Source organism: Dermacentor andersoni, chromosome 1 (assembly GCF_023375885.2).
Source record: "Dermacentor andersoni chromosome 1, qqDerAnde1_hic_scaffold, whole genome shotgun sequence".
NCBI classification, from domain to species: domain Eukaryota; kingdom Metazoa; phylum Arthropoda; class Arachnida; order Ixodida; family Ixodidae; genus Dermacentor; species Dermacentor andersoni.
Window position 1 is genome coordinate 88,153,485 of NC_092814.1, and position 26,262 is coordinate 88,179,746.

Genomic DNA, 26,262 nt, shown 5'->3' on the forward strand with positions numbered 1-26,262 from the left:
CGCCGCTCCTTTGACACCTCAGACCAGCCTCACACATTTAGCAGGCAACGCTGGTGTGATGAGGAGCGCCGGCAGCGGGGAGCGCGCGCGACTGTCAAAGCGAACGTTCCCTGCCGCCGCTCCTTTGACACCTCAGACCAGCCTCACACACTTAGCAGGAAACGCTGGCGTGATGAGGAGAGCCGGCAGCGCGGAGCGCGCGCGACTCTATCAAAGAGAATGTTCCCTGCCGCCGCTCCTTTGACACCTCAGACCAGCCTCACACACTTAGGCAACGTTGGCGTGATGAGTAGCGTGCGACTGTATTAAAGCGAACGTTCCCTGCCGTCGCTCCTTTGACACTTCAGACCTGCCTCACACACTTAGCAGGCAACGCTGGCGTGATGAGGAGAGCCGGCGCGGAGCGCGCGCGACTCTATCAAAGAGAATGTTCCCTGCCGCCGCTCCTTTGACACCTCAGACCAGCCTCACACATTTTGCAGAATGCGTGACATTCAACACTGGGAATGTGGGTAGGCAGCACGTGTCAAGGCAAGATCCTCATCGGCTTGCATTCGCTGCATGTCGCCCTCGCCAAGCAAGTTGACTGCTCCTCTTCGCACCTGCAGCAGATCACGTGACCTCTAAGGCACTGCGCGCCGGTCGTGTATACACCGTCGCACACGGATCGGCATGACGGCGGTGGCGTGAATTCGTGTACAAGTGCTGTCGTAATTAAAAAAAAGAGCAATACATGCCGAAAGTGATGGTACTAAGGGGTCCAATATACGCTTGCCAGTATTACTTACTGCCCCTGAGCCGCTCCCCATTCTGTGGAACCATATGAGTCGCCGATCAGATCACTTGTTGCATCCGTGATAAGGCGCCGTTTTGTTACCTGCGTACTAAAACGCAATTTTTCGCTGTAAGCATTCGTGAATTACCAGCGGTCGGTGTACGAATACTTATAGGAATAATCCAATAAAATGCATGAGTTTTCGTGTCGTGCTTTCGCGTTATGCACTGTCTGGAAAGTCAATGCCTACTTTACTGAAATTACCTCAGAAGTTGTGCTGATTTGGGTAAGACAAACTTCACCGTGTACAAGAACGGACAATTATCTTTTCATATATGGACGACAGCAGACGGTAACGCCATTTTACAGCGAAGCTGTTTACCTGACGGACCTGTATGAATGAGCCGCATGTGTGGTCTCGTAGGGGTGGGGGTCTGGGCTGGCCAACGTTCGTAAAGTGAACAAAAAAGATAGAGGCCCTGCGTGGTCTCGTAGGAGGGGGGGGGGGGGGGTATCTGGGCTGGCTTACGTCTGTAATGTGAACAAAAAGATAACGAACGATAGCAGGGCGCAGAAGAAAGAAAGGACAGGTGGTTTCGCCGCGCGCCGCACCTGCGCAGTGGAGGAGTAAACCCGCGCTGGCCGCCATTGCTGCCGGCTGCGTCTGCTGTCGTCTGCCCTCAATGCAACGGCGTAGCAGTTTTGGCGGTAAAACACGGGGATGCACGTCGCGGTGCGTAATAACCGGATTGTGCATTGCAGAGGTAGATCGCTGCTACAGTTGCAACTCCAACAAGAATGGGAAACGTTGGAAGACGACGCATTGCGCGCACGGCCGAAAAAGCCGAGTATGATGAGAGGCGTCGAAGCCGAGACGCGAGTATAACGAACGACGACGTGCCCGTGCGAAAGCGGAGAATGCGGCCAGTGACGTTGCCTCCTAAGAACGTCAGCAAGAGCAGGTGCGAGAGTCTAATCGCCGGCGTAGAGCGCAAGCTACCGATGAAGATCGCGCACTGGAGACCGCTCGTAAGCGTCAAGCTAGGTCGTTCGAGTCTGCGTCCAAGCGGCAGAAGCGTGAGTTGCCACCTCATTCGAGTTTCACTGGGGCGAATTCCAAATTCAAGAGAATGTTTCTGGACATGGAGTTTGGCCACAGTTGCTCGGTCTGCGATCGACAGCTTCGCTGGCTAATCCGCCACCATATAATGGTTCGGCCGGAAATTGTTTTGACTGGTTTTCGTTCCCATTTGCTGGCATTCCCTTATACGCAATATTTCAGGAAGCACGGCTCGTGCGCGCCCTCAGTTACTAGCACGCACGAAGCGAGCGGCGTCCTGGCCTTATAAGGTCACACGCGAGAGTGCCCCACTCCTACTTCACGAGGCTAAATAGAGGGGAGAGGGTAGCACAACTTTTGATTTGAAAATAAGATGGTTTCATCAATAAAACTGCATAGTGGAAAAATGTGTTATCATAGAATAAAGAACCAACTTTAGAGAAGGGAAACTGTACCTTCCGTAGTGGTACGAAAATAAGCAGCGGCAACGCATGGAACTTAGGTGGACGCCAGATGGCACTGCTCATACAGGAAGCGGAGAAGGAAGCAGAAGCATAGGGAACCTATGGAGCATGTTTTATTAGAATGTGAAGACGTCTACCCAGCTGTCGATTTAGGCGCCACTGGCCTCTTTGAAGCCCTTGGGTTCAGTGAGAGCAGTGGAGAATTAAACATGTCCGCAATAGGGATTAGTAAGAGGCGATTGGAGGATTGGTGGAATAAAAGTAGGGAGACGACAAAAAACGGAGACGTACAAAAGCACAGTGCGCAATAGGGGATCAGAAAACATGGTTGTGGGAGTTCACAGTGTTTTTTTTTTATAGTTCAACCTAGGTAGGACATTAGGCAGTATAATAGCAAGAGCTTGGTGGCGCAACCCACCGCCCCGTTCCAAAGGGGACGCTCATAACATCCATCCATCCATCCATCCATCCATCCATCCACCCATCCGGAAATGCGTTTTTTTAGAGCAAAATCCAATATGGCCGCGTTTCACCAGTGGCGTACGCTGGTACGCGCCGTGCTTGCCCTGCCGGCTATGCGGCATGCCTCAATGCCTTGGCTGCCGCATAGCTGGTGCGTTCTAATTGCCAGGAGACCAAAGAGCCTCTACTGATGCCCATACAAACAAGCCACAAGTGAGTGAACAGGACGTGCGACTTTACTGGCAGAAGACAAGCAGTGTACATTCTCGTGCAATAGCAGAAATAAAATTTGCATGTCGAGATACGCTGGAATCATTGACGCGAGCTCGTAAACGGCTAACCGTCGTCGTCGCACATGGCGGTCTGATAACGAGCAACAACCAGCGGCGCAAGCAGATTGGACAGAGCGTCCCACCTGTTTGAAGCGGCAGTCGCCGTTAAAGATGAGCAACTTGCATTGCGAAGCAATCGGGTGATGCAGGCATCTGCTGCCGCAGCCAACACAGCGACATGGACTACCCGGCATTTTAGCGTTAACTCCTTTCCAACCTGCACGTTTCTTTTCTTTCGGGGGCCGCTAATGTGTGGCGCACACTTGGTGTCCCACTTTGTCTCAATATGGACAAGTCGCTTTCGTGGGCATCACCTTCGGCAGCCATTTTTGCGGGCCTTTCCACCCATACGGCTATCAACTTCATACACACCGGACCATGTAAGCACGTATGCTGGTGTCCGTTCATGCCTAATCGGGGCCGAGAAAGGCCATAGGCACGATTTGCCCATGGCTGCAGCAGGAAAGGGCGAACGGGGAACACGAATCATGGTGTGTGTAAATTGGGAGTCTATGTCGCTGTGCAGACCGCAAGAGCAAATGCTTACTTCGAGAGACTGCTTCCCAATGCAACTGACCAGGCCGCCACATCCGAGAAGCATAACACGGCGACCATAACCAAGTGAGATAACAGCGAAATTAAACAGCAATCAATCCCCGCATAGGGTTCAAACAATACATTATACATTGGCTACGAACCATATCGCAACAGTGAGCATTCACGTACACAGGTATCTTACGGTACATTCAGCCGCCTACCTACAGCCATAGTGCTTGCCTTCGTTGCACGTGGTGGTCTGGTAACGAGCGACAACCAGCAGTGGAAACAGATTGGACAGAGTGTCCCACCTGTTTGAACCGACAGTCGCCGTTAAAGATGACCAACTTGCATTGCGAAGCAATCAGGTGACGCAGGCATCCGCTGCCGCAGCCTACACAGCGACATGGACTACCTGGCATTTTAGCGTTGACTCCTTTCCAACCTGCACTTTTCTTTCGGGGGCCACTAACGTGTGGCTCGCACTTGGTGCCCCACTTTGTCTCAATATTGACAAATCGGTTCCTTGGGCATCACCTTCGGCAGCCACTTTTGCGGGCCTTTTCACCCATGTGGCTATCAGCTTCAAACACTTCGAACCATATAAGCACATATGCTGGTCTCCGTTCTGAGCAAATCATGACCGAGGAAGGCCACAAGCACAGTTTGCCCATGGCTGCAGCTGGAAAGAACGAACGGGGAGCACCAGTTACGGTGCGTGTATACTGGGAGTCTATGTCGCTCTGCGGACTGCAGGAGCAAATGCTTACCTCGAGAGACTGCTTACCAACGCAACTGACCTGGCCCCCACATCCGAGAAACGTAACAAGGCGACCACAACCAAGTGGGGCAGCAAAGCCAGATTCTGCAATCAATCACTTCAGTGTAGCTTGCGCAAAGACCCAGGCTATCGAGGAAGAAGAGCAATCATCAACGAGACTAGGAATATGGAAAATGAGAAAGCTTGCGTTCAAGAAAGAAGTCACTCTGCTCTGCAAGCATTGAAGGCTAAAAACATTAAGAAAAGTAGATGGTGCATAGCACATGGTGCGTAGGCTAATGCAAGACACATGCCGATGCTGCATCAACTATTTCAGAGAGGAATTGCGCATGACAACATACACTAGAAGATACTGCTACAGATATGTTATGCTACTAGACAGTGACTGGTATTAAGTATCAGCAAAGAATTGGTTGACCTTTATGTTTGGATGAGGATGAATGATCTCTAACGAGAATGGGCAATGAAAAAGCTTGCATTTATAGAAAAAAATTACACTTGCCCCAAATGGAATTGACATGGCCAGGAAGCTCATTAAGAGCAAACTGACAGAACTCTTTTGGCCAGCGTCGTCCGTGCTTGGTCGGAAGTTGCAGGTGCACCTGAACATGAATTTCTAGAAAGTCCTTTTTGAGTTACCTGGATGACTCGGCCAAATGTCCGTGGTGGTGGAATGGTGACCGAAGCTCTTTTCAGTCATGACACAGTCCTCTGCAGACTTGATATCTCATCCAAATTCTTCTGCATGCGCTTCTTTGTTCGTGGTGTTACGTTTCGCCTCCGACGCGCGGTATAGCCGGCGCGGATGCAACGGACGCCGGGGCTTCGTTCAAAGCGGCGGACATTTTGGCCCGTTCAGCGCTGCCGCAACGCTTCCTCCCAAGCGCGTCCAGGCATGTTTCAATGCCACGTGTCTTCGTGTGTGTGTGTGTGTACATGTTGGTGCCCACGCTTGTCAAAGCGCGGCAGCCGGGGAGAGGAGCTCCCCAACTGTGAAGCGAGGAGGTCTGACCGGCGCCGGCCCGGCGGATGCGTCACTTCTCGTCTCAACGTGTCCGTGCGGCGCCGTCACGTGCGCCTCATCCCGAGCCGTTCCTTCTTGCCCTCGACTCCGAGAGTATAAAAGCAGCAGCCCACGGACGCCGAGAGAGGCTCCGATTTCTTTCGTCGAGTAACGTGCTCTCCCGTCTCTCCACTTCGGTCGACCTGACCGGCCGCTCTTTTGCGATGCTATAATAAACAACTTGTTCTGTTAGCAGTCGACTCATCCTTTGCCAGGACTTTCGGATGCTTCCAGCTGTGCCCCAGGCCGCCAAGCCAACGCTACCCTTGGGGCTTGCGACCCATTCGCAACAACTGGTTGCCAGCGGTGAGATCGCGACAACGGAGGCCAGCAGCGAAGATATGCGGTTGACTGTATGCTGAGCAGCACAACGACCATCCGGGAGCAGTGCAACGAGCCCTGTGATGACTGGTTGCCTGCAGCGGAACGACTGCGCTGAATTCTTGGCTGCGAGGTTTGGTGAGTGCAGGACTTTCTTCTTCTGAGTTTTGCCAGGCTTTTGTTAGTGTCAGAAACAGAGCTGGTAATTGTGGTTGTCGTTGCTGCCGGGTTAGTTTGCGGCAAGACAATAGTAGGCAGTAGAGAAAGCAGCATTCAGAGCAGCCATGGATTGGGAGTCGTTGCGCAAACCGAAATTGCTGGAGCTTGCAAGAGAGTTGGGTCTGGATGTCTCAGACAAACTCAGAAAACCAGAACTGCTAAGGGCTATTCTTGAGTTAGAAGCTGAGGATTACGAGCTGTCGGAATGCCTTGAGACCATTGAGGAGAGGGAGACGGCAAAAAGACAGGAGCGCGAATGTAAAGAGCAGAAAGAGAAAGAGAGAGAGCAACAAGCGAAAGAGGAGCGCGACCGTCAACACGCTTTAGAAATGAAGCGTCTCGAGGTAGGGATGGAACGCACTCGTAATGGAAGTGAGGCACACGGTGCAGGAGAACGAGTATCGTTCAAAATGACTGACCTGATGCGGCCGTTTAAGCTTGGAGAGGACATTAGAGAGTTTTAGGTTAGGGGACGCAAGCGGCTTGCGTACGCAAGAACTAGGGGCCACGGTACTGCGCATGCGCAGACCGCTACGTCAGGGCCTGCGCATGCGCAGTAGCGTCGCCCCTAGTTCTTGCGTACGCAAGCCACTTGCGTCCCCTAAACTAAAACTCTCTATTGGTTTGTTCCTGGTAAACTTTGAGCGAACGTGCGAGAAGCAGGGGTTCTCTCGGGAAACGTGGCCACAGCGCTTGCTCACTTTGTTACCCGGCGAGGCGGCCGACGTAGTCGCTCGCTTGAAGAGAGAGGAGGCAGAGGATTTCGACCAAGTGAAATCGAGTCTGCTAAAAAAGTACAGGCTGTCAGCGGAGGCGTTCCGTCGGAAGTTTCGGGAAAACGAGAAAGGCAGAAGTGAGTCACATACAGAGTTTGCCTACAGGCTTATGTCAAACATGCAGGAGTGGCTCAAAGAAGAGAAAGCGTTTGGTGACCACGAGAAAGTTCTGCAGTGTTTCGGGCTGGAACAGTTCTATAGTCGGTTACCTGAGAACGTGCGGTACTGGGTCTTGGATAGGCCAGACGTTAGTACGGTCACTAAAGCCGCCGAGCTAGCCGAGGAGTTTGTGGCGCGTCGGGCTCGCGGAGCTAAGGACGGTCAAAAGGGTGAATTTGGCTCCAAGTTTGAGAGGCCGAAGTTCACACCCATGAGAGCAAGGGGGGACACACGTAGTGCGGATGCGAGTGAAAGCAGTCCGACCGAACGTAAGGAGACGGCGGCAGCCGAAGCCGAACGCAGAAAGCGGTTCGAGACGAGGCAAGCGCGCGTGTGTTATACGTGCCAGAAGCCGGGTCACTTTTCGCCGCAGTGTCCAGAAACAAAAACAAAAGTCGTGTTTTTGTCATTATGCAGCACTGACGAGAACATGAAGCTTCTCGAGCCTTACATGCGAGACCTCCTCGTGAACGGGAAAGGGTGCCGAGTGCTTCGTGATTCCGCAGCTACAATGGATGTAGTTCACCCCTCTCACGTAGAAACCGATATGTTCACGGGCGAGTGCGCATGGATCAAGCAAGCCGTGGAAGCTCATAGCGTGTGTCTGCCCGTAGCAAAAGTGATTATTGAAGGACCTTTCGGAGCACTTGAGACGGAGGCCGCAGTGTCATCTATGCTGCCCCCCCAGTACCCGTACCTATTTTCGAACAGGTCCGATCACCTCCTGCGCGAGAAGGGGCTTTTGTTTGGTGAGGCTAGCGTTCAGGCCTTAACCAGATCGAAGGTTCGGGAGCTCGCTGCAAAGGCGGTAGTTGCGGGGCCGACGTTGTCGAACAATGAGAAAGGGTCGGAGGCGCAGCAAGCTGATATTCAGAGCACGTCCGAAGTGAATAAAATTGAGCCTGTAGCGTTGAAGGCACCAGATACTGGAGAGGAAATGCCCGACACGGGAAAGTTAAAAGAGCTATCTGCAGATTTGCTCATCGCGCCTACGTCAGGTGGACTTAATAGGTTGCTAAAAGTCAGCCGGTCGGCTTTAATAGCCGAGCAAAAAAAGGATGGCAGCCTAGAAAACATGCGCTGCAATGTCAAGGAAGGTATCGCCAAGAAAAATGCTCGTTTTGTGGAAAGGAGTGGGGTTTTGTACCGGAAGTATCTAGACCGCAGGGGAGTGGAGTTCGATCAGCTGATCGTGCCGCAGTGCTACCGTCAGGATCTGTTGCGCTTGTCGCATGGAGGTTCGTGGTCCGGACACCTAGGAGTTAAGAAGACTAAGGACCGTCTCTTGCAAGAGTACTATTGGCCAGGGTGTTTTCGTGACGCAGAACACTTTGTGAGGACATGTGACACCTGTCAGCGGGTGGGCAAACCAGGGGACAAATCGAGGGCGCCGTTGAAGTTGGTACCTATCATTACGGAGCCTTTTAGACGGCTGGTTATTGATACAGTGGGACCTCTGCCGGTAACAACCACGGGGTACAGACACATTTTGACTGTGATCTGCCCAGCGACAAAGTTCCCTGAAGCAGTGCCGCTTAAAGAACTCAGCTCAGTTGAGATAGTCAATGCACTACTGTCCATATTTGCGCGAGTTGGTTTTCCTGCTGAAATCCAGTCAGATCAGGGCACAGTGTTTACCAGCGCTTTGACGACAGCCTTTCTCGAAAGGTGCGGGGTAAAGCTGTTACACAGCTCAGTGTACCACCCACAGTCGAATTCCGTTGAGAAGCTCCACTCCGTCATGAAGCGCGTGTTGAGAGCATTATGTTTTGAACAACAAACTGACTGGGAGCTATGTCTGCCTGGGGTGATGTTTGCATTAAGGACCGCGCCGCATGCGGCTACGGGGTTTTCGCCAGCTGAGCTGGTGTACGGTCGCTCGCTGCGTTCTCCGCTTCGCATGCTTCGAGACTCGTGGGAAGGCAGGGGCGACGACCCAGTCGTGGTGGAGTACGTGCTTAGGCTCCTCGAACGCTTAAGAAGGGCACAGGAGTTGCCAGGTGAAACAATGGCAAAGGCCCGGCAGAGGGCCAAGGTTTATTATGATCGGACAGCCAGGGCCCGTCGCTTTGAGGTGGGCGATGAGGTAATGATATTGCGCACATCGCTAAAGAACAAACTCGACGTGCAGTGGGAGGGCCCAGCACGGATTGTTCAAAAACTGTCGGACGTTAACTACGTGGTGAGTCTGCCAGGAAAACGGAAAGCACAGCAAGTTTACCACTGTAATCTGCTCAAACCCTATAGACAACGGGAAGCAGTGGTGTGTATGATGGTAAATGTTCCCGAAGAGCTTCCGGTCGAGCTTCCGGGACTAGGCTCAGTGACGAACAGGGAAGGCACCGATCAAGTCATTAGTGACTTAATCAGTAAAGCACCGCTGTCGCCTGAGCAGAAAACCGAACTACACCAGCTCTTACAAGAGTTTCAAGGTCAGTTCTCTGAGAGGCCTGGTAGGACTTCTGTCCTTACTCATGAAAAAGAACTTACCTCCCCAGAGCCAGTACGATCCAAGGCGTACCGGGTGTCACCCCGCCAGCGCGATATTATGGAGGCTGAGGTAAAGAAAATGCTACAGCTCGGTGTTATTGAGGCGGGTGAGAGTGATTATACCTCCCCTTTGATTTTAGTTGAGGTACCGGGCAAGGAACCTCGTCCTTGCGTCGACTACCGCAGGCTTAATTCCATCACTAAGGATCAAATTTATCCGATCCCTAACATCGAGGAGCGCCTTGAGAAAGTTAGTAGCGCTCAGTTTATTTCCACCCTAGATCTTGTCAGGGGTTATTGGCAGGTTCCACTTACAGAAGAGGCTAGTAGGTATGCGGCGTTCATTTTACCAATGGGAACATTCCGTCCTAAAGTTTTGAGTTTTAGTTTGAAGAACGCGCCATACTGCTTTTCAAGCCTCATGGACAAAGTGTTGCGGGGACAGGAAGAATTCGCTTTACCGTACTTAGACGACTTAGCGATATTCTCCGCATCCTGGTCTGAGCATATGGCACACTTGCGGGCAGTGCTAACCCGCCTGCGCGAAGCGGGCTTGACAGTCAAGGCTCCCAAGTGCCAGTTAGCGCAGGCCGAGGTTGTCTACCTCGGTCACGTGATTGTACGGGGTCGTCGCCGCCCCTCTGAAATAAAGGTGGCCGCTGTGCGAGACTTCCCGCAACCGCGCACGAAGACGTTCTTAGGTGTTGCCGGCTACTATCAGAGGTACATGCCCAGGTACTCTGATATCGCGGCTCCCCTGACGGATGCTCTAAGAAAAACAGAGCCCCAAACAGTCGTCTGGGACGAGACAAGGGAAAGAGCTTTTAGCGCCCTAAAGAGCACCCTAACAAGCCAGCCTGTGCTACGATCGCCAGACTACACAAAAGGGTTCGTTGTTCAGTGCGATGCTAGTGAGCGAGGCATGGGCGTTGTACTGTGCCAACGGGAAAATGGAGAAGTGGAACACCCCGTCCTGTATGCTAGTCGTAAGCTGACCAGTCGTGAGCAGGCGTACAGCGCCACCGAGAAAGAGTGTGCGTGTCAGGTATGGGCCGTTCAGAAATTGTCATGCTACCTAGCCGGCTCGAGGTTTATCATTGAGACGGATCACTGCCCTCTGCAATGGCTGCAGACTATCTCTTCCAAAAATGGCCGCCTCCTGCGCTGGAGCCTCGCTTTGCAACAATGTTCCTTTGAGGTGCGTTACAAAAAGGGGAGTCTCAACGGTATACCGCCGATGGCTTAAGTCGAGGCCCCTAACGTAGGAATCAGCCTCAAAGTTGTTTGTTACTGATGTTTTTTTCCTGAGGCAGGATTTTTAACATATTGCTTTTATTTAGTGTTTCAAAGTGATGACGTGCTTTGTAGTGCAATTTTCCAATTTGTGGACGCGTTCTGAGTGCTGCTAGACTACTGTAAGGAACTAGGCAGTAGTATAAAAGGGGAAAGAGCCTGGCATGGCTTAGTGAGGGTTGTGTCGTGCTTGCTGACGGAGCGGTTGAGTTTCGGCGTAGTTCTAACGCTTGCTGGGAACGAGAGAAAAAATGGCAACTCTCCCGAAGTCACTTTGCAGTGTCCTGTGTGAACCTGAACGTGAGAACGAGGCCTTCTCTATGCGCTGCGCTCAAGAAACGCCGAGGGACGACTGACTTCGGTTATGAGCATCATCGAGCGACATCCCTCCGGACAGCGGATGCAGTCCCCTGACCATCGGGATCTCCTTCTCCCGGCGGGGCGGTCTGTTACGTTTCGCCTCCAACGCGCGGTATAGCCGGCGCGGATGCAACGGACGCCGGGGCTTCGTTCAAAGCGGCGGACATTTTGGCCCGTTCAGCGCTGCCGCAACGCTTCCTCCCAAGCGCGTCCAGGCATGTTTCAATGCCACGTGTCTTCGTGTGTGTGTGTGTGTGTGTACATGTTGGTGCCCACGCTTGTCAAAGCGCGGCAGCCGGGGAGAGGAGCTCCCCAACTGTGAAGCGAGGAGGTCTGACCGGCGCCGGCCCGGCGGATGCGTCACTTCTCGTTTCAACGTGTCCGTGCGGCGCCGTCACGTGCGCCTCATCCCGAGCCGTTCCTTCTTGCCCTCGACTCCGAGAGTATAAAAGCAGCAGCCCACGAACGCCGAGAGAGGCTCCGATTTCTTCCGTCGAGTAACGTGCTCTCCCGTCTCTCCACTTCGGTCGACCTGACCGGCCGCTCTTTTGCGATGCTATAATAAACAAGTTGTTCTGTTAGCAGTCGACTCGTCCTTTACCAGGACCTTCGGATGCTTCCAGCTGTGCCCCAGGCCGCCAGGCCAACGCTACCCTTGGGGCTTGCGACCCATTTGCAACAGTGGTGTAATAGCCTTGCAAATTCGGCTCCAGCCCCTTGCTGTTGGTGTAGATGGGAGCTCCTGTGATGACCAAGATGTGCTTGGCATAGACTCTGTTGGGGCAGAACAGTGACACATGAGATACAGCAAAGATTAGCCAAACTCATGTAGTGTTTTCTTTTATGTTCGAACCAATTATACTGAACCATAATACTGCTGCAAACAAATGACATGTATCTCAAGACTAACAAGCCAATACAGCATATATCAAGCATATTTATTTCTGAACCAGGTGTTGTTTACCTTGTAGTAGCAGCCAAAGTCCACACAATGGCCTTGTTGTAGCAGGCAGCAGCTTCTGTTTAATGTATGGAATATGTTGCTTTATACTGGTGCCGTCCTCATTACTGCATGTCTGGAACAGAAATTTTGACTGTATCAGAAATTGAAAAAGCACTATTTTGCATTATGAAAAGCAAGAAGGTGTGACATATGTGTTGTAATGGTATGCGACTACAGAACACATGCAAATCTACACTGTCTGTTCTATGGTGCTTAAGCAGCATGCTAAATAAATATTGCTGTTGTCCATAAAATTGATGTCTGCCTAACCACAATGCATGTCAACAGCTTAAGTATCATTAAGATCACAAATGAGAACATTTGTGCACTCATTTCTACGCTATAGAAGAGATCAGACTGCTAGTTCCACAAGCAAATGCATGAAAGTCATGAAGCTATTAGAACTGATGCATTATTTTTCTGCACGAACGTGATGCACCGCTTCACTACTGCAAAAATAAATGCCCAACGGTAAACCAAACTGAACAGCAAGCACATTTGGAACCAACAAGTACGAAATATGGCTGAATTATCATGCGTGAAACTGTTTAATACGTTAAATTGTGTACTTTCACTTCATTTTACCAAAGGATTATTCGGTTTTGTGGACGAAAGTTGCCGGCGGACTCGAAAGAAAGCTTTATATGTGTATTGATAAGGCTACTTAGTCACGTATGGCCACGGCTACAATACGATGAAAAATGTGACGCGCGTTCCGATATCGCTCTCTTTCTTTCCTGATTGTGTGTGTATAACGACCGCTTCGCAACTAAATGTTTGTTTAAGAAACAGCAACGGAGGATCCTGACTGCCCATATGTAATGCAGGATCTAGTTCGTTGACTTGTCTTCGCCTGTAAGTTAATGAGACGAATATTGTATAACGATTCAAGCAGCGGTGTTAAACGACTCACCGTTATTGCCGTTGTCAGCCGCAGCAGAATCCAGGGGCCCTATAACGTAAAACTATTCCAATATGTTTTTATTCCAATCTCCTGACGTCAAATTTGCGTAACCGCCGACGCAAGCATCGTGCGGTCACCCGCAGGGTTGGCTGAACAGACCAATGAACCGCTCTCCTCGTTCATAGGAGGTCACTTTTGTTTGCTTGAAAAACGAATAATATTGCCTACGCTGAGCAGCCTGTCTTATCTAATTGGCTGACAAGAGGCGAGGAGCACGCTCAAGTGGAGAGGGATTTGGTGGGGCCGAACCACCGCACTGAAACTCGATAACCGGACGAATAGGGTGGTGCCGGCGTCTGCGATTGGTCCGCTTTCCCTTATTTAACTCGCGGTGGCTGGTCGAAAATTGCGGCGGCATGCAACGGAAGCTGAAGAATGACGCCAAAATGAATCCTCAGCAAAGAATAGTTGGCAGAACGAGGTCGTAAACGTGCTGAAAGTGCTCGAAAACGTTACGCGGCCACGCAAAAAGCTTTATTATACGCAAATAAACCCATGCTTTCCGGCAGGTGCGCGTAGCCAGTGCCTGAGCGATCGGCGGCAGCCATCTTTTATTCCTTTCGGAAAGGGGCAGCTTGCGGCTATTCAGAAGAAAACTCAATTTTGTTCGGCATATTAATGCATCTAAAGGGCCCCTGAAACGGTTCGGATAAATTTTGCATACGCGTAGGGTACAGCTTAAGTAGAACATTCGCACCACAATTTAAGTGAAGCGTTACGTATTAATGGACCTACAAGTTATTACAAGTTACCCTCCTCCCTAGCCACGCTTTTCCTCCTCAACTCGTTCGCCGAGCGATCGGGGCTAAGCTCCGCCTTCACTGGTTCTGCGTCACGATGCGACGTCACATCGTCCACTTCCGGTTGTTTTGGAGTCCGCCCCCGCCCGCGCGAAACCTCTCCGCTAGCCGCTTGGCCGTCGACCGCAAGCGAGAGCTATCGAAGCAGCGTGCGTTGCGGGCATTCTGTCGCAGCGCCGACCGTGTCTGGTATTCCGGTAACCACAGGCAAGCTGGGTGTTTCGGCAGATGGCTGTAGGCATAAACTCAAGCTGATGAAGGAACTTTAGCGTAGACGTACGTGAGCGGCCTGATCGGTCTGCACGGTCCAGCCACTTGTTGGCGCAGAGCTTAACCAGCCAAACAAAGAGCTAATATTGCTCTAACCTAGTGGAAAACATTTTAAACATCTACAAAAACAACGTGTTGATGATTACACTCTTGCTAAAATTTACACCACCAGCAAAGAAGAATACGTTTGTTACTGCTACTGTGTGTGGTTGAGCTCTATGCCACCAGGTGGCTGCACCGTGCAGACCATTCAAATTTGCGCTTCTGCTCACCCGTTAAACGGCACAGTCAAGCGGCCAGGCCCTGTCCCCTTGCGCTTGCGTTTGCCCGAATACCGGACTCGCGAAACGCTATTGCGTTAGTAACCTTCCGGTGTAAAGTGACGGCGGCAATCGCGCAGATCCTGGCGCCGTTCGGATAGCGGCAGTCCGATGCGCTGCAGCCAGTCCGCTCGTCTACTGGCTTGCAGAGACACGATGTCGCAGCTGGACATAATGCTAGTCGCTACGTTTGCAGTCCACAACGCAACAAAGTGGAACCATAGCGCTCGCGAAAAGACAGACCGAAACTGACGGCGGAGCTCTCGTCAGGCACGGATCGCGTTGTAACACACGCAGACGACACTTGCTGTGTGCCGGAAGTGCTTAAGTGTACTGAAAAATTGTTCTTGTGCATTCTTTTTATGTTACTTTCTTTTTATAAAAACAAGTTAACTAACATTCCAACTATTACGAACATCATTTGTTTACCATAAAGTTGGAAAAATTATCGATCACGCACCCTGGTCAGCCAATCGGATAGCTCGCCCCACTGACGTCATATGTGTGATTTCCGTCATATGGGTAGGGGCAGCTTAAAATTCCACCGAGCAGTGTGCTGCAATCGGCAGCGATGTGCATTTTTAAAACCTTAAAATAAATTACACGCTTTACGTGGAGCACTCAGATGTGTCAATTAATGATCAGAAGGACCTACTCTAACGATTCAGTACGTTTGCAGAAAATCGTCAAAATCGTTTCAGGGTCCCTTTAACGCGTACACGTCACTTTGACGCGGTGAATTTTTACGCTTTTGTGACGTCGCGTGACAGGCAGGTGAAGTGGGTGCAGCCCGAAAGCTTTTGACCAATAGCCGAGGGCTAATGGCGAAAAGGCGTCGAATCATGCATGATCAGTGTGCACTCGTCAATCAGATGGGGAGCTGTCGTGGTTTTCGTGACGTCCCGTGACAGCCCGGCGAAGTGGGGGTGGTCCAAAAAATTTTTAACCAATCGCGTAGGGCTGATTGCAGAAGTGGAATAGAAAAGTTTGGAATAGTTTTGTATGTTATAGCGCGCCAGCTCCCGTTTCGATGCAGACGTGTTCCGAATGGCTCACGACCAAAACCTAGCTTTCGGGCTTGCATGTCCGCTTGAAAACACGTCACTTCACCCCAAGTTAAATAACGCGAGACATGGAAGCGCAATAAACTAGTTTTGGCAACAAAGAAGGAACCATTAAGTGTACGAACGAATGAATCCGTGTCCACGTGCACTCGAGAATACCGGTAAAAATTTTAAATCCAGGCCAGAGGTCACGTGAAAGATCGATGATGCTGAATGCTATGTTAGTTTATAGTGACAAAGAAACAATAAACTTACTAATGAAGAGTACAATATCTAATTAGCAATGATAATTTTGCCCTCTTTTTTATGTAATAAAAATGCTTCGACAATTTTAGAGGAAAGTTCATAAAATAAAATTGCGCTTATTACGGCGCCTCTAGCAGGAAATATTGGGACTAACGTAAGCATCCCGAAGTGATCTTACTATACTTGTTTTATTAGCAGCGGCGCGCGGTCGATTTTTTCGCCCTATGTGGCCATTTCTTGAACTTGAGAGTGTGCGGCGTGTCTGGCAGTGTTAACATTACAATATCCCTTCAACTGTAGCAGCAGCTGAGTTTCTCTATAGAAACGTGTTTATTGCACAAGTAAAACCGGCAAATTTAAACTGTTCTTGTCCTATATTCATAACAAAAAAGCAATGCCGTTAAGTGTGTTTGCAATTATTTCACTGGTGACGTAAGTCTTTTAGTTCAGTTTGACGCAGTTGCTTTAAATAATGCGTGCTTTGCAAAATGGACAGTAGGAAAAATAAATACGCGAATTGTCTATACGAACGACGGTTTTAATAGGTAAACGGCAGGGACAATTGGGCCGAAGATGCTCTGTATATACGTACACATTTCTTCTCGCCTAACGCAGGAACCTATACTTAGAATGCAAGAAGACGAAGAAATTCTGTCATTTTTGTAAACGAGAAGAAAGGGGTTTAACCGAGGGGCCCGATATTTATTAGTCATATCATAAGAATCCAACAAACACTGACACCAAGGACAACACAGTGGGACTTGCTTGTGCTTAATAAATGAAAATTAAGAAACGATAAATTAATGGAAATGAAAGTGGATGAAAAAACAACTTGCCGCATGTGGGGAACGATCCCACAAACTTCGCATTGTCATTTTTGCGCAAGACAAAATTTCTGTAACCAAAATCGTCTTTTAACTTCGTGAATTGCGTGAAATTTAAACTAGAGACTCTTTCCGGATACCTCGGATGCTATGCGCTTCCGCGGGCCTTCGTTCTGTGGTAACTGCATAACTTTATAGCACCTGCCGCGTCTCTTAGCGGCTATGGTGTTGCGTTGCTAAGCACGAAGTCGCAGGATGAAATCCCGGCCGCGGCGGCCGCATTTCGATGGAGGCGAAATGCAAAAACGCCGATGTCCCGCGCATTGGGGGCACGTTAAAGATTCCCTGTTGGTCAAAATTAATCCTGAGTCCCCCACTTCGGTGTGCATGCATAATAAAGTCGTGGTTGTGGCACGTAAATTAAGCCCCAGAATTCAAATAACTTTCTAGTCTCCATAGTAAGTTTTTACGCAGTGTAACTTTTAGGTTTTTGTAGCTCATGTTTGTATGTCTGTCTTTCACAATGCCTGATGTACGTTTACCAATATCCAGACTGCATGTTACCTTACACAAGTATCCAGTATGACATTTAAAAATGCATAAAAGCGTCATGTGAGACTTACGGCGCTTAAGAGGTTTTCTTTTTTTTTCTTTTTTTTTATTAGCAGGAGGTTATAGCACACGGTTACTCCGTACTATCGCGAACATGCTAAAAGAAAACAGCTCTTCGCGTTTGTCCGAGGCCCATATATCCTAATGCGAACATCGACATGGGGCGATTTTGGCGTCCAAGTAAGCGAAACCGCGCTGCGCATGGTTCGAGCCTCGTCGTGTGATGCAAAATAACGGCTGTAAGCAAAACGACACGCCATCGTATGATATATGACGGTCGCCAAATCAGACGAAATGTTTGGCTTTCGAATTTTCCAGTCTTTCTTTTTTCATTCCTCTACAAAGAGTAGGCTAACCGCTGTAACCAGATTATTCTTAGGGAGTCTGCTATATAAAAAGAACCCGTATGGCTGCACAGGTTTAAAATAAACAAGGCGAAATTATTTGCAGGTCTATTCCGTCTGAGTCTGTTCAACACCACCTATACAGCACAAGACCTGTTCACTCCGATCCATGACGTCATGCTACCTGGCCCAAAATTTTCATTGCCAAGACTGACGTGACGAAAGCGGTGACGTCAAAATCACCACGGCTTATTCGGGAGCATCTCAATTAGATTCCATGGCAGTCAGTTCAGGTAGCATGACGTCATGGATCGGAGTGAACAGGCCTTGCGCTATTTAGGTGGTATTTGTCTAATCTGACCGATTGTTTGCATTTCCGCTGCCTCGATCGGAAACATAAAATGAGGATAAGGATGATTCGGATGCAATTGAAGAGAAAGCGCGATATGTCACACAGCTGAACATATCCTTCTAAATAACAGAGCATGATTTGCACAGTCACCACACAGAAGTGCGCAATTATTCTCGGTCTATGCGCAGGTAACATCGTTCGTTGCAGATCAGCGGCATACCTGTACAAGGTGCTTTCTTTATTTTTTTTTTCGGTAGCAAATTAAAAAAAAAATTACCTGTGGCCGTTTTTTGGCCGTCAGTCGTTCTTTCCTCTCGCTACGCGTGGTGGGAGATTTACGCCTAACGCGAACGCCTCGACGCCTCGAACGTCTCCCGCAGCGGTGGCTGAGAGAGCAGGCCTAGCGCGCCGACGTAGATATCCAGGCCCTACTCCATGATGGAACTCGTGAGCGTGGAAGGCGAAGAAATGCAACCGGAGGAGTTCGGAAAAGAATCAGGCTGGTGTGAAGTTAGAAGAGGCGCAAAGAAACCATGCAGCGGTGGGGCCGGATTGGTGGGACACAAGCACCAGGGAAGAACCTCCGTCGGGGAAGCAACAAATAGAAACAAATGGAAGAACGAACGCAAGGTGCGACAGATCATCCAAGCAAGTAGTGTTAGGAACGGCCTGCAGAGGTGCCGACATGCAAAGTTTTCTCAGCCAGCTGCAGCTGCGAGCGTGGCGAGCTTCCCCGAAGCTACCATGGAAGTCTTCACCACCTATCGCGGTGACTCGTTTCGTAGGGAGAACGATGTGCCGCGTCAACACCCCCCGGCGCCGCTATGACTAAACGCGGTCGGCGGACCAAGCATTGTTCGTGGATTCGCCTTGTCCGCTGTTTGAAGAAGGGGAGCCCCTAGAAGATATTTTGCGCGGCCGTCTCACGGGGCCTAGAAGTCATGGACGGACGCGGTGGCCATTGTCTGCGGGGTCAACACTAGAATGAGGGGGCGGCTGCCCGGGCCAAGCGCCGTGTCTCCAAGAACCCACTCACCTCGGCGTGGTCAGTAAAACCTGTGTGGAAGTGTGTGCAACCCTCCCCCTAAAAGGCGGGTCGACTACGATGACGTTGGACCACGGTGGAAGAATAAACTTATTCTTCCACCGTGCGTTGGACACTACGAATTGAAGGTGAACTGCCGTTTTTATCTCACCTAGGGATCTAGGGGGGACAGAGTGTTTATAAGCAGCTGTTGTGCGGCTGCTGAGTGTGCTTTCTCTCGCAGTCATGCTAGACTGATGAACTACAACGTCCTTATGTAGATACTGTAAATAAACCCATATTCTTCGTTCTCGATGAGAAGCGGTCCTTCCCTTCAACAACGACATCAGTGTGGATAAGTTGGACGACGGCATGGGCCAGCTACCATCTATTTCATCTCCGACTCCAATCCTTACAGTAGGCTGCCTAACCTGCCAAAATAAGACTACAGAGTTATCGTGCGTCCACGTGGCGGACTTAACGTATCGGACTACGAGCTGTATCGCATTTACTGCTGCCTGCGCAACGCTGCCGGGATCGGTCGAGAGACAGCGGAGGAAGACAGCATGTGCATAAACAGCAAGCAAAATATAGTGGTGCTCAGCACGCCTTCCGAGGATCGGGCCAGGAAATACGGGGCTATCAATAAACTCCGCTTTGGAGAACAAGAATTTGAAGCAAGTTCTTACAGAGCAGCTCCTGATAACACATCCAAGGGTCTCATCAGAGGAATATCCAAGAAGAGTCCGGAGGACATAGTGACCAGTCTGGTCACGCCGCGCAATCCTGGAGTCTTGCTCGCCAAGAGAATGGGTAACACAGACAGCGTGATCGTTTTATTTGAAGGTGTTCACGTCCCAAGGTATGTGAGATATGGAGCGATGCTTATCCAATGCTCCTTGTGTAAAAAGCACATCGACATATGCTATGGATGTGGAAGAACAGGGCACAGTGCTGATGTGTGCCCCAACCCTGAAGACAAGATTTGCCGGGGGTTGTGGGTGCAAGAATCCACAGCAGGATCAGAACTGCGAAACAGAGTGCGAACTCTGTGGCAAAGACCACCTCACGGGAGACAAGAAGTGCAAGGCAAGATGCAAGATACCGTACCTGGTCAGGAGACGCCGCTAGGAGCGACGGAGGGGGAAAAGAGGAGGCCGAAGAGGAAGAGTACTACTACCACAACTACAAAGAAGCCAGAGGGAACAACAACAATAATCATAAGACTGTAGAGAGCAAGCAGTCCTCAACCGACAAAGAAGAAACAAGCAGGAAAAACTACGGAAGAGTCCGGTCCGGTTCCTTCCCGAGACTGCCCGGGGAAGCCGGTCGCGGACGCTCCAGGTCTAGGTCCAGGGCCAGATCGTGGGCGAGATCAAGGTCGAGGTCTGGTTCGAGAAATAATCGAGGGGGAAACGGGGGCAAAGCACAGGTGAGCTGGGCAAGCCCGGTCTCCGGCACTGCTACTCAATCGCCTCAAGCTAAGGGGTATGCCCTAGAACAGGAAATGACACAGATTAGAAACATGTTAGAACAGATTACCTGAGAGAATGCAATGCTTAAAGATGAGATCAAGCAGCTTAGGGCAGAAAACACGAAGCTACAGTAACAAAAAAAGAATAGCAACACACGCTCCGCCAGTAGGACGTCGACGCCTGGTCGAGCTCTAACACCCGTTCCCACGCAAGCGAACAGGGAAGCACTGCCACACAAAAGGAGGGCGCAAGAAACGGTTGAGGAAAAGAGCGTCTTTGCAATCAGCGAAGTTATGGGAATGTTTAAAGAAATGTTCGATGGATTACAGCAACTAATCACAAACACGTATATGTAGAGATTAAACAACGATTCGATGGATAAGAGAATAGAGTAGCGGCACTAGAAAGCACCCCAATAGATATCCGGCCGCAGGCGCAGGGCCAGTTAAAAGCAAACCGTATAGCAGGCCGAATGCGGTAGAAAATAACAAGGCCACCGGGGACGAACAGATAAATCAACATGGTGCCGCCCAACCAATACGCGATTTGGCAATGGAACTGCCGCGGGTATCGCCGCAAGCCAAGAAACCTGCAGCAGTTCGTAACAATCAAGGAGTCGCCAGATGTCATCGCCCTGCAGGAGACCGGGGGATGGCAAAATTATCTGGGTATAAATCTTACAGTGCTTCCGGCGAGAAGGCGACCGTGACGACGCTGATAGACAGAAACCTATCGGCTGTCGAGAACGAAACAGGTATGCGCGGCATAGACCACGTCCTGATTGAAATAATCCCCTCCCGTAAAGAAGAGGGAAGTCTATTTATTCTTAACATATACAGTCCACCCCGACACAAGCCCAAATTTGGCCCACTCTTTCGCAACGCGTTGAGCGTAGCGGACGAACAGGAGCTAGTCGTGGTCGGCGATTTTAACGCGCCACACGCGGCTTGGGGATACAGCATGGAGAACATTAAGGGCCGAAGCCTATGGCAGACGCTCAGCAGGAAGGACTAACGCTCATAACTGATCCTCAGGCACCAACCAGAATAGGAAACAGCGTAACCAACGACACGACACCAGATCTCACATTTACGAAGAATGTAGCAGATTCTCAATGGACAAACACGCAAAAAAGCTTAGGTAGTGACCACTACATTGTCGTCACAGCGGTCCAAGCAGGCCCAACGAAAAAGGGGGGTAGAGAACTGAAACTTGTAGAATGGGACTCTTTCCGAAAAATCCGACAAGAAGATGCGCAAGATACTGTAACGGACATCGAGAAATGGGCAGAGAAACTGCAAGAAAGCATTAAACGAGCTACCAAAACTGTTCCAGAGGAGGCAGGGATAGAGGAGATGGATAGCAGATTATTGTACATGTGGGAAGCGAAAGGTAGTATGCTGAAAAGATGGAAAAAGCTAAAACATAATCGGAAATTAAGGAAGAGAATTGTGGAATTAAACAAGGAAATCGAGATATATGCAAATAGGTTAATACAACGAAAGTGGGAAGTCACATGCGACGTGATGTTAAGGCAGATGGCAATGTCCAAGACCTGGAACATTCTCCGATGCCTCTTGGACCCCGGCAATACAAAAACTACACAAGGACACAATCTACAGAAGGTTATACACAGCTACGACGGAACAGAAGAAGAGCTCTTTCGAGAGCTAAAAAAAAATATGAAAGTTGGAGATGCGGATAGAGAACGACTCCCGGATTACTTAGGTAACGAGAATCCTGATCTTGATACCTCCATCGCGGAGGCAGAAGTCAGATATGAACTTACCAGGCTCAACCCGAAATCTGCACCAGGACCTGATGGGATAAGCAACAAAACACTCAGAAACCTCGACGATGTATCCATCCGAGCTCTCACAGACTACATGAATAACTGCTGTGCGCGAGCAAGGTGGCATTCTAAGTCAATGGAAATCAGCCCAAATCATTTTTATACCGAATCCTGGGAAAGAAACCACAACTGACGAACTTAAGGCCTATATGGCTAGCATCCTGCGTCGGTAAACTCATGGAACATGTGGTTTTCACACGCCTCACGACAAACATGGATGATGAAGGACTTAACCCACATACCATGGTTGGGTTTCGACCCAAGTTATCGACGCAGGATATTATGCTCAAACTAAAACATCAGATCATATATGCGGGTGAGAAAACTCTAGACACCTAGGCGATACTAGGTCTCGATCTAACTAAGGCCTTTGACACTGTCACGCTCAAGGCAATACTACAAAATCTCCAAAAGCTGGATGTAGGACGTAAAACATACGCGTACATCAAAGGCTTCTTGACAGATCGTACCGCAAAGACTTCAATTTAAGAATTCAAATCCGAGTTGCTCGAACTAGGTAATAGGGGTACCCCGCAGGGTTCATTCCTCTCTCCCTTTCTATTCAACGTGGTCGGTCTTCCTGCGAGACTCGAAAATATAGAAGGACTCGGACACAGCCTATACGCAGGCGACATCACCCTTTGGGTGGCGGCTGGAAGCGATGGCATGTGGAAGAGATCCTCCAAACAGCAGTAAACTCCAAACAGCAGTAAACACGGTCGAAGACTACATCTGAGACAAGGGACTGAGATGTTCCTCGCAAAAATCAGAACTTCTGCTCCATAGACCCACATGCAGGGGTCGGAAAAGCATTAGGGAAAGGCCGGGCATTGTGCATGGTCACAGTAGAAGGCACCACGATACCGATAGTGGAAAGCCTGAGAATACTGGGACTCCGCATATCGGAAAACGGCCATAATGGAGAAACCATTAGACTACTGGACAATAATGTTCAACAAACAATCAGACTAATAAAGCGGATATCCAACAGGCACTATGGCATGAAAGAGCACAATCTCATCCGATTAATATAAAAATTCGTAATCAGTCGTATTGTATATGTGGTCCCTTACCTAAAGCTCTACATTGCGGAGAAAGCCAAGTTAGAATGCATTATTAGAAGGGCGTATCAGCAAGCCTTGGGACTTCGGGCAAATACGACAAACGAGAAATTCTTGGCGCTCGGCGTGCATAACACACTAGACGAACTTATTGGGGCCCAGAGAGTAGCGCAGTATGAAAGACTCACACAGAGTTTGACGGGGAGACACATCTTAGCTTACATCGGAATAACCTACGAAGCACAGCACGGAGTGCGGAGAGACATCCTAAGGAAAATAAGGGAACATCTCTCAATACCCCCAATCCCCAGAAACATGCACCCGGAGTTTCACCAAGACAGAAGAATCGCAGGAGCGAGAGCTCTCCAAAAAAGATTCCGTAGCGCCAGGGACGTGGTCTATGTGGACGCGGCGGAGTACGCAAATAGACAGAGTATGTCGATAGTTGGTACGAGTCTAGAGGGTGACTGCAGAGTTAGTGGCATGGTAAAAACAGGAAAGGCGGAGGTGGCGGAGGAGGCTGCCTTAGCACTGGTAATAGCTTCCACGGAGGCTGAAATCGTAGTAAGCGACTCCAAGAGGGACACTATAAATTGGGAAGGGCCCATTTCCCCCCCGACACACTCCTCGCTAAGTAGACGGCAGGCGACGGCATGGCGCCTCTTCCAAACAGATACATATATCAAACCCGGTGGCCTACCACCGCTACTACCCGGACCTTTACACGGATAGATGTAGATTCTGTCAAGAAAGGGCGGACCTACAACATATGGTTTGGGCTTGTCCTCGGACACCCACACAGAATAAAATAAACAAGACCAGAGAGCAGTGGGAGACCGCGTTGCTCAGCTGTGCACCGGAAGACCAACTCAAGGCAATCCAGCAGGCCGAAGATGCCGCCAGGGCCCAAGGGCTCAAGGCCGTCACCTAGATATAAAGGCCTAGGTCTCAAATCTGTTGTCTAAAAATCAAGTTTATTCCTTCTCCACCTGTGGCAGACATCACAATTTCATCCCTTGAGCTAAATTACTTGTTGAGGCAGCCGTTACTTCTAAAAGGAATCAAAATATGTAAATGAATAATTAACATAAGGTCACTAATTAATTTTTCATTATTTACTTTGACATATTTCGGTTCACGAATTGTAGCCGATGGGTTCGCAAGGCGATCTTGAAACGAATTCTTAACCGCCGTGGTTGCTCAGTGGCTATGGTGTTGGGCTGCTGAGCACGAGGTCGCGGGATCGCATCCCGGCCACGGCGGCCGCATTTCGATGGTGGCGAAAACACCCGTGTACTTAGATTTAGGTGCACGTTAAAGAACCTCAGGTGGTCGAAATTTCCGGAGTCCCCCACTACGGCGTGGCTCATAATCAGAAAGTGGTTTTGGCATGTAAAACCCCATAATTTAATTTAATTTTTGAAACGAATTCTCAGGACTACACCACTTCCGAAATACTCATTTTTAATGTGTCCGACGAAATGAATTGGCGCTCCAGTTACTTTTGTTCTTGAATACATAAAACAGCGTTTTTTTTTAATAGTAAATGGGAAAACAGTTAATTTTTAGCGCAAGTTTGACCTCGCATATCTCGAAACCGGTGCCACCCTCAGAATTCTTTCCAAGTGGATATGTCTCGTGAACTCACTAGTGTTATATATATATATATATATATATATATATATCGTAGATTGAAATATGTTCGTAAGGTAATTAATGAAACAGTTAATTAGTGTAGTTATGTTAATTATTCAATTATAATATAGGCAGTTTGATTCTTTCGTCTCATTGAGTAATTTAGCTTAAGGGTTGGAATTGCGCAATCTGCCACAGGCAACTGTTGAAAGTTTGGTGCAGCAAAAAAAATTCACTGACGATTAGACGATTACGATACTCCCTAATGCGAAATCTGAGCGCGGCTCTATATGTATTTTCATTTCGCGATGTATTGAGGCAAATAATTTGAGGGAGACATGTAGTAGAGTCGGCGAACCTAGAAAATCTTATCTGCAGGTCAAGCGCATCGGCTTTTATACATGGCTCGTCAAAGGTTCCAGTGTAATCGCTGGTGCCGCATGGCTTCCAGAATACTACACAACTCGCGTCGCGCATACAATTAGATTGTAAAACAATCGCAAACCAAAACAATCGAAATAAGCGCGAATGAAACCAAACAAGCAAAACAAACAAGCGCGAGCGAGAGCTGACGCGAGCGGACGATAATATAGCGGTTGGGGCGGGTCCACATGACACCAGTTTCATGCGTGCACGTCACTGAAGGGGCCGCTCTCATTGGTCTCCGCCGTTCGCGGCTCGCGTCCTTAATATCCCGCTCCGCGTTCGCTGTTTCATCTTTCGCTGTACTCGTTCGCTCGGTTACGCCGCCGACGCCACCGACGCCGACGCTCGTCGTTGGAACGGGCGCGGCTGCACTCTAAAAAAAAAAAAAGGATATCTTATATACTAAGTGCTCTGAGTAGTTTAAAAAACACGCAGTAGTGCTGCGACAGACAATTTCCGTTCTCCTTTTTCATATTTAAAGTGCGCTATCAGCGCGTCATCACTCGTAACGGCTTAAGAGGCATTGTTTGGGCGATATAATAGAGAACAAAACGCAAGAGCAGCTGCGATACTCTGCCGCTGACGCTTGCGCCGAGAGGAGCTTGGCCTCGCGGCTGTATCTCTCCCTGGGTTCATTGGTGGGTGCAAGTGGAGATCGCGCTGAGCGGTGGGGCGCGATTAGATTGGTCCGACCAGCAACGTAGCCTCTTTTGTTCGCCATGCACGCGAAAAGCAAAGAGCCGTGCGCGTGCATTTCGCCAAACAAAACCGACAAGAAGCTGACAGCAGCAAGGCGCGTTGGCGCGCTCTTCGCACAAACAGCTGCATGCAGACGGCTCGAGAGAAGAAAGTCGGAAGGTGCGTACACATGCAGCTCTGTCTCTCGCGCACAGCCACC

General features: G+C 49.7%; 1 protein-coding gene across 5 annotated transcripts in view; it reads right to left on the reverse strand.

Moving 5' to 3' along the window:
* LOC126544130 (peptide methionine sulfoxide reductase-like) overlaps positions 1–26,262 on the reverse strand; it is a 72,828-nt gene that overhangs the window by 25,176 nt on the left and 21,390 nt on the right. The window contains exon 1 of one of the 5 annotated variants that reach the window (XM_055061715.2): positions 5,051–5,586. The exons of 3 other annotated variants lie outside the window; for them this stretch is intronic. Coding sequence is in view for 1 of the 2 variants with exons in the window: in XM_055061713.1 (XP_054917688.1) it covers positions 789–809 (21 nt within the window). In the remaining variant the exon portion in view is untranslated. Of the gene's footprint in view, positions 1–788; positions 880–5,050; positions 5,587–26,262 lie in introns of those variants that run through there. One more of the 5 variants, XM_055061713.1, reaches the window with a different exon arrangement.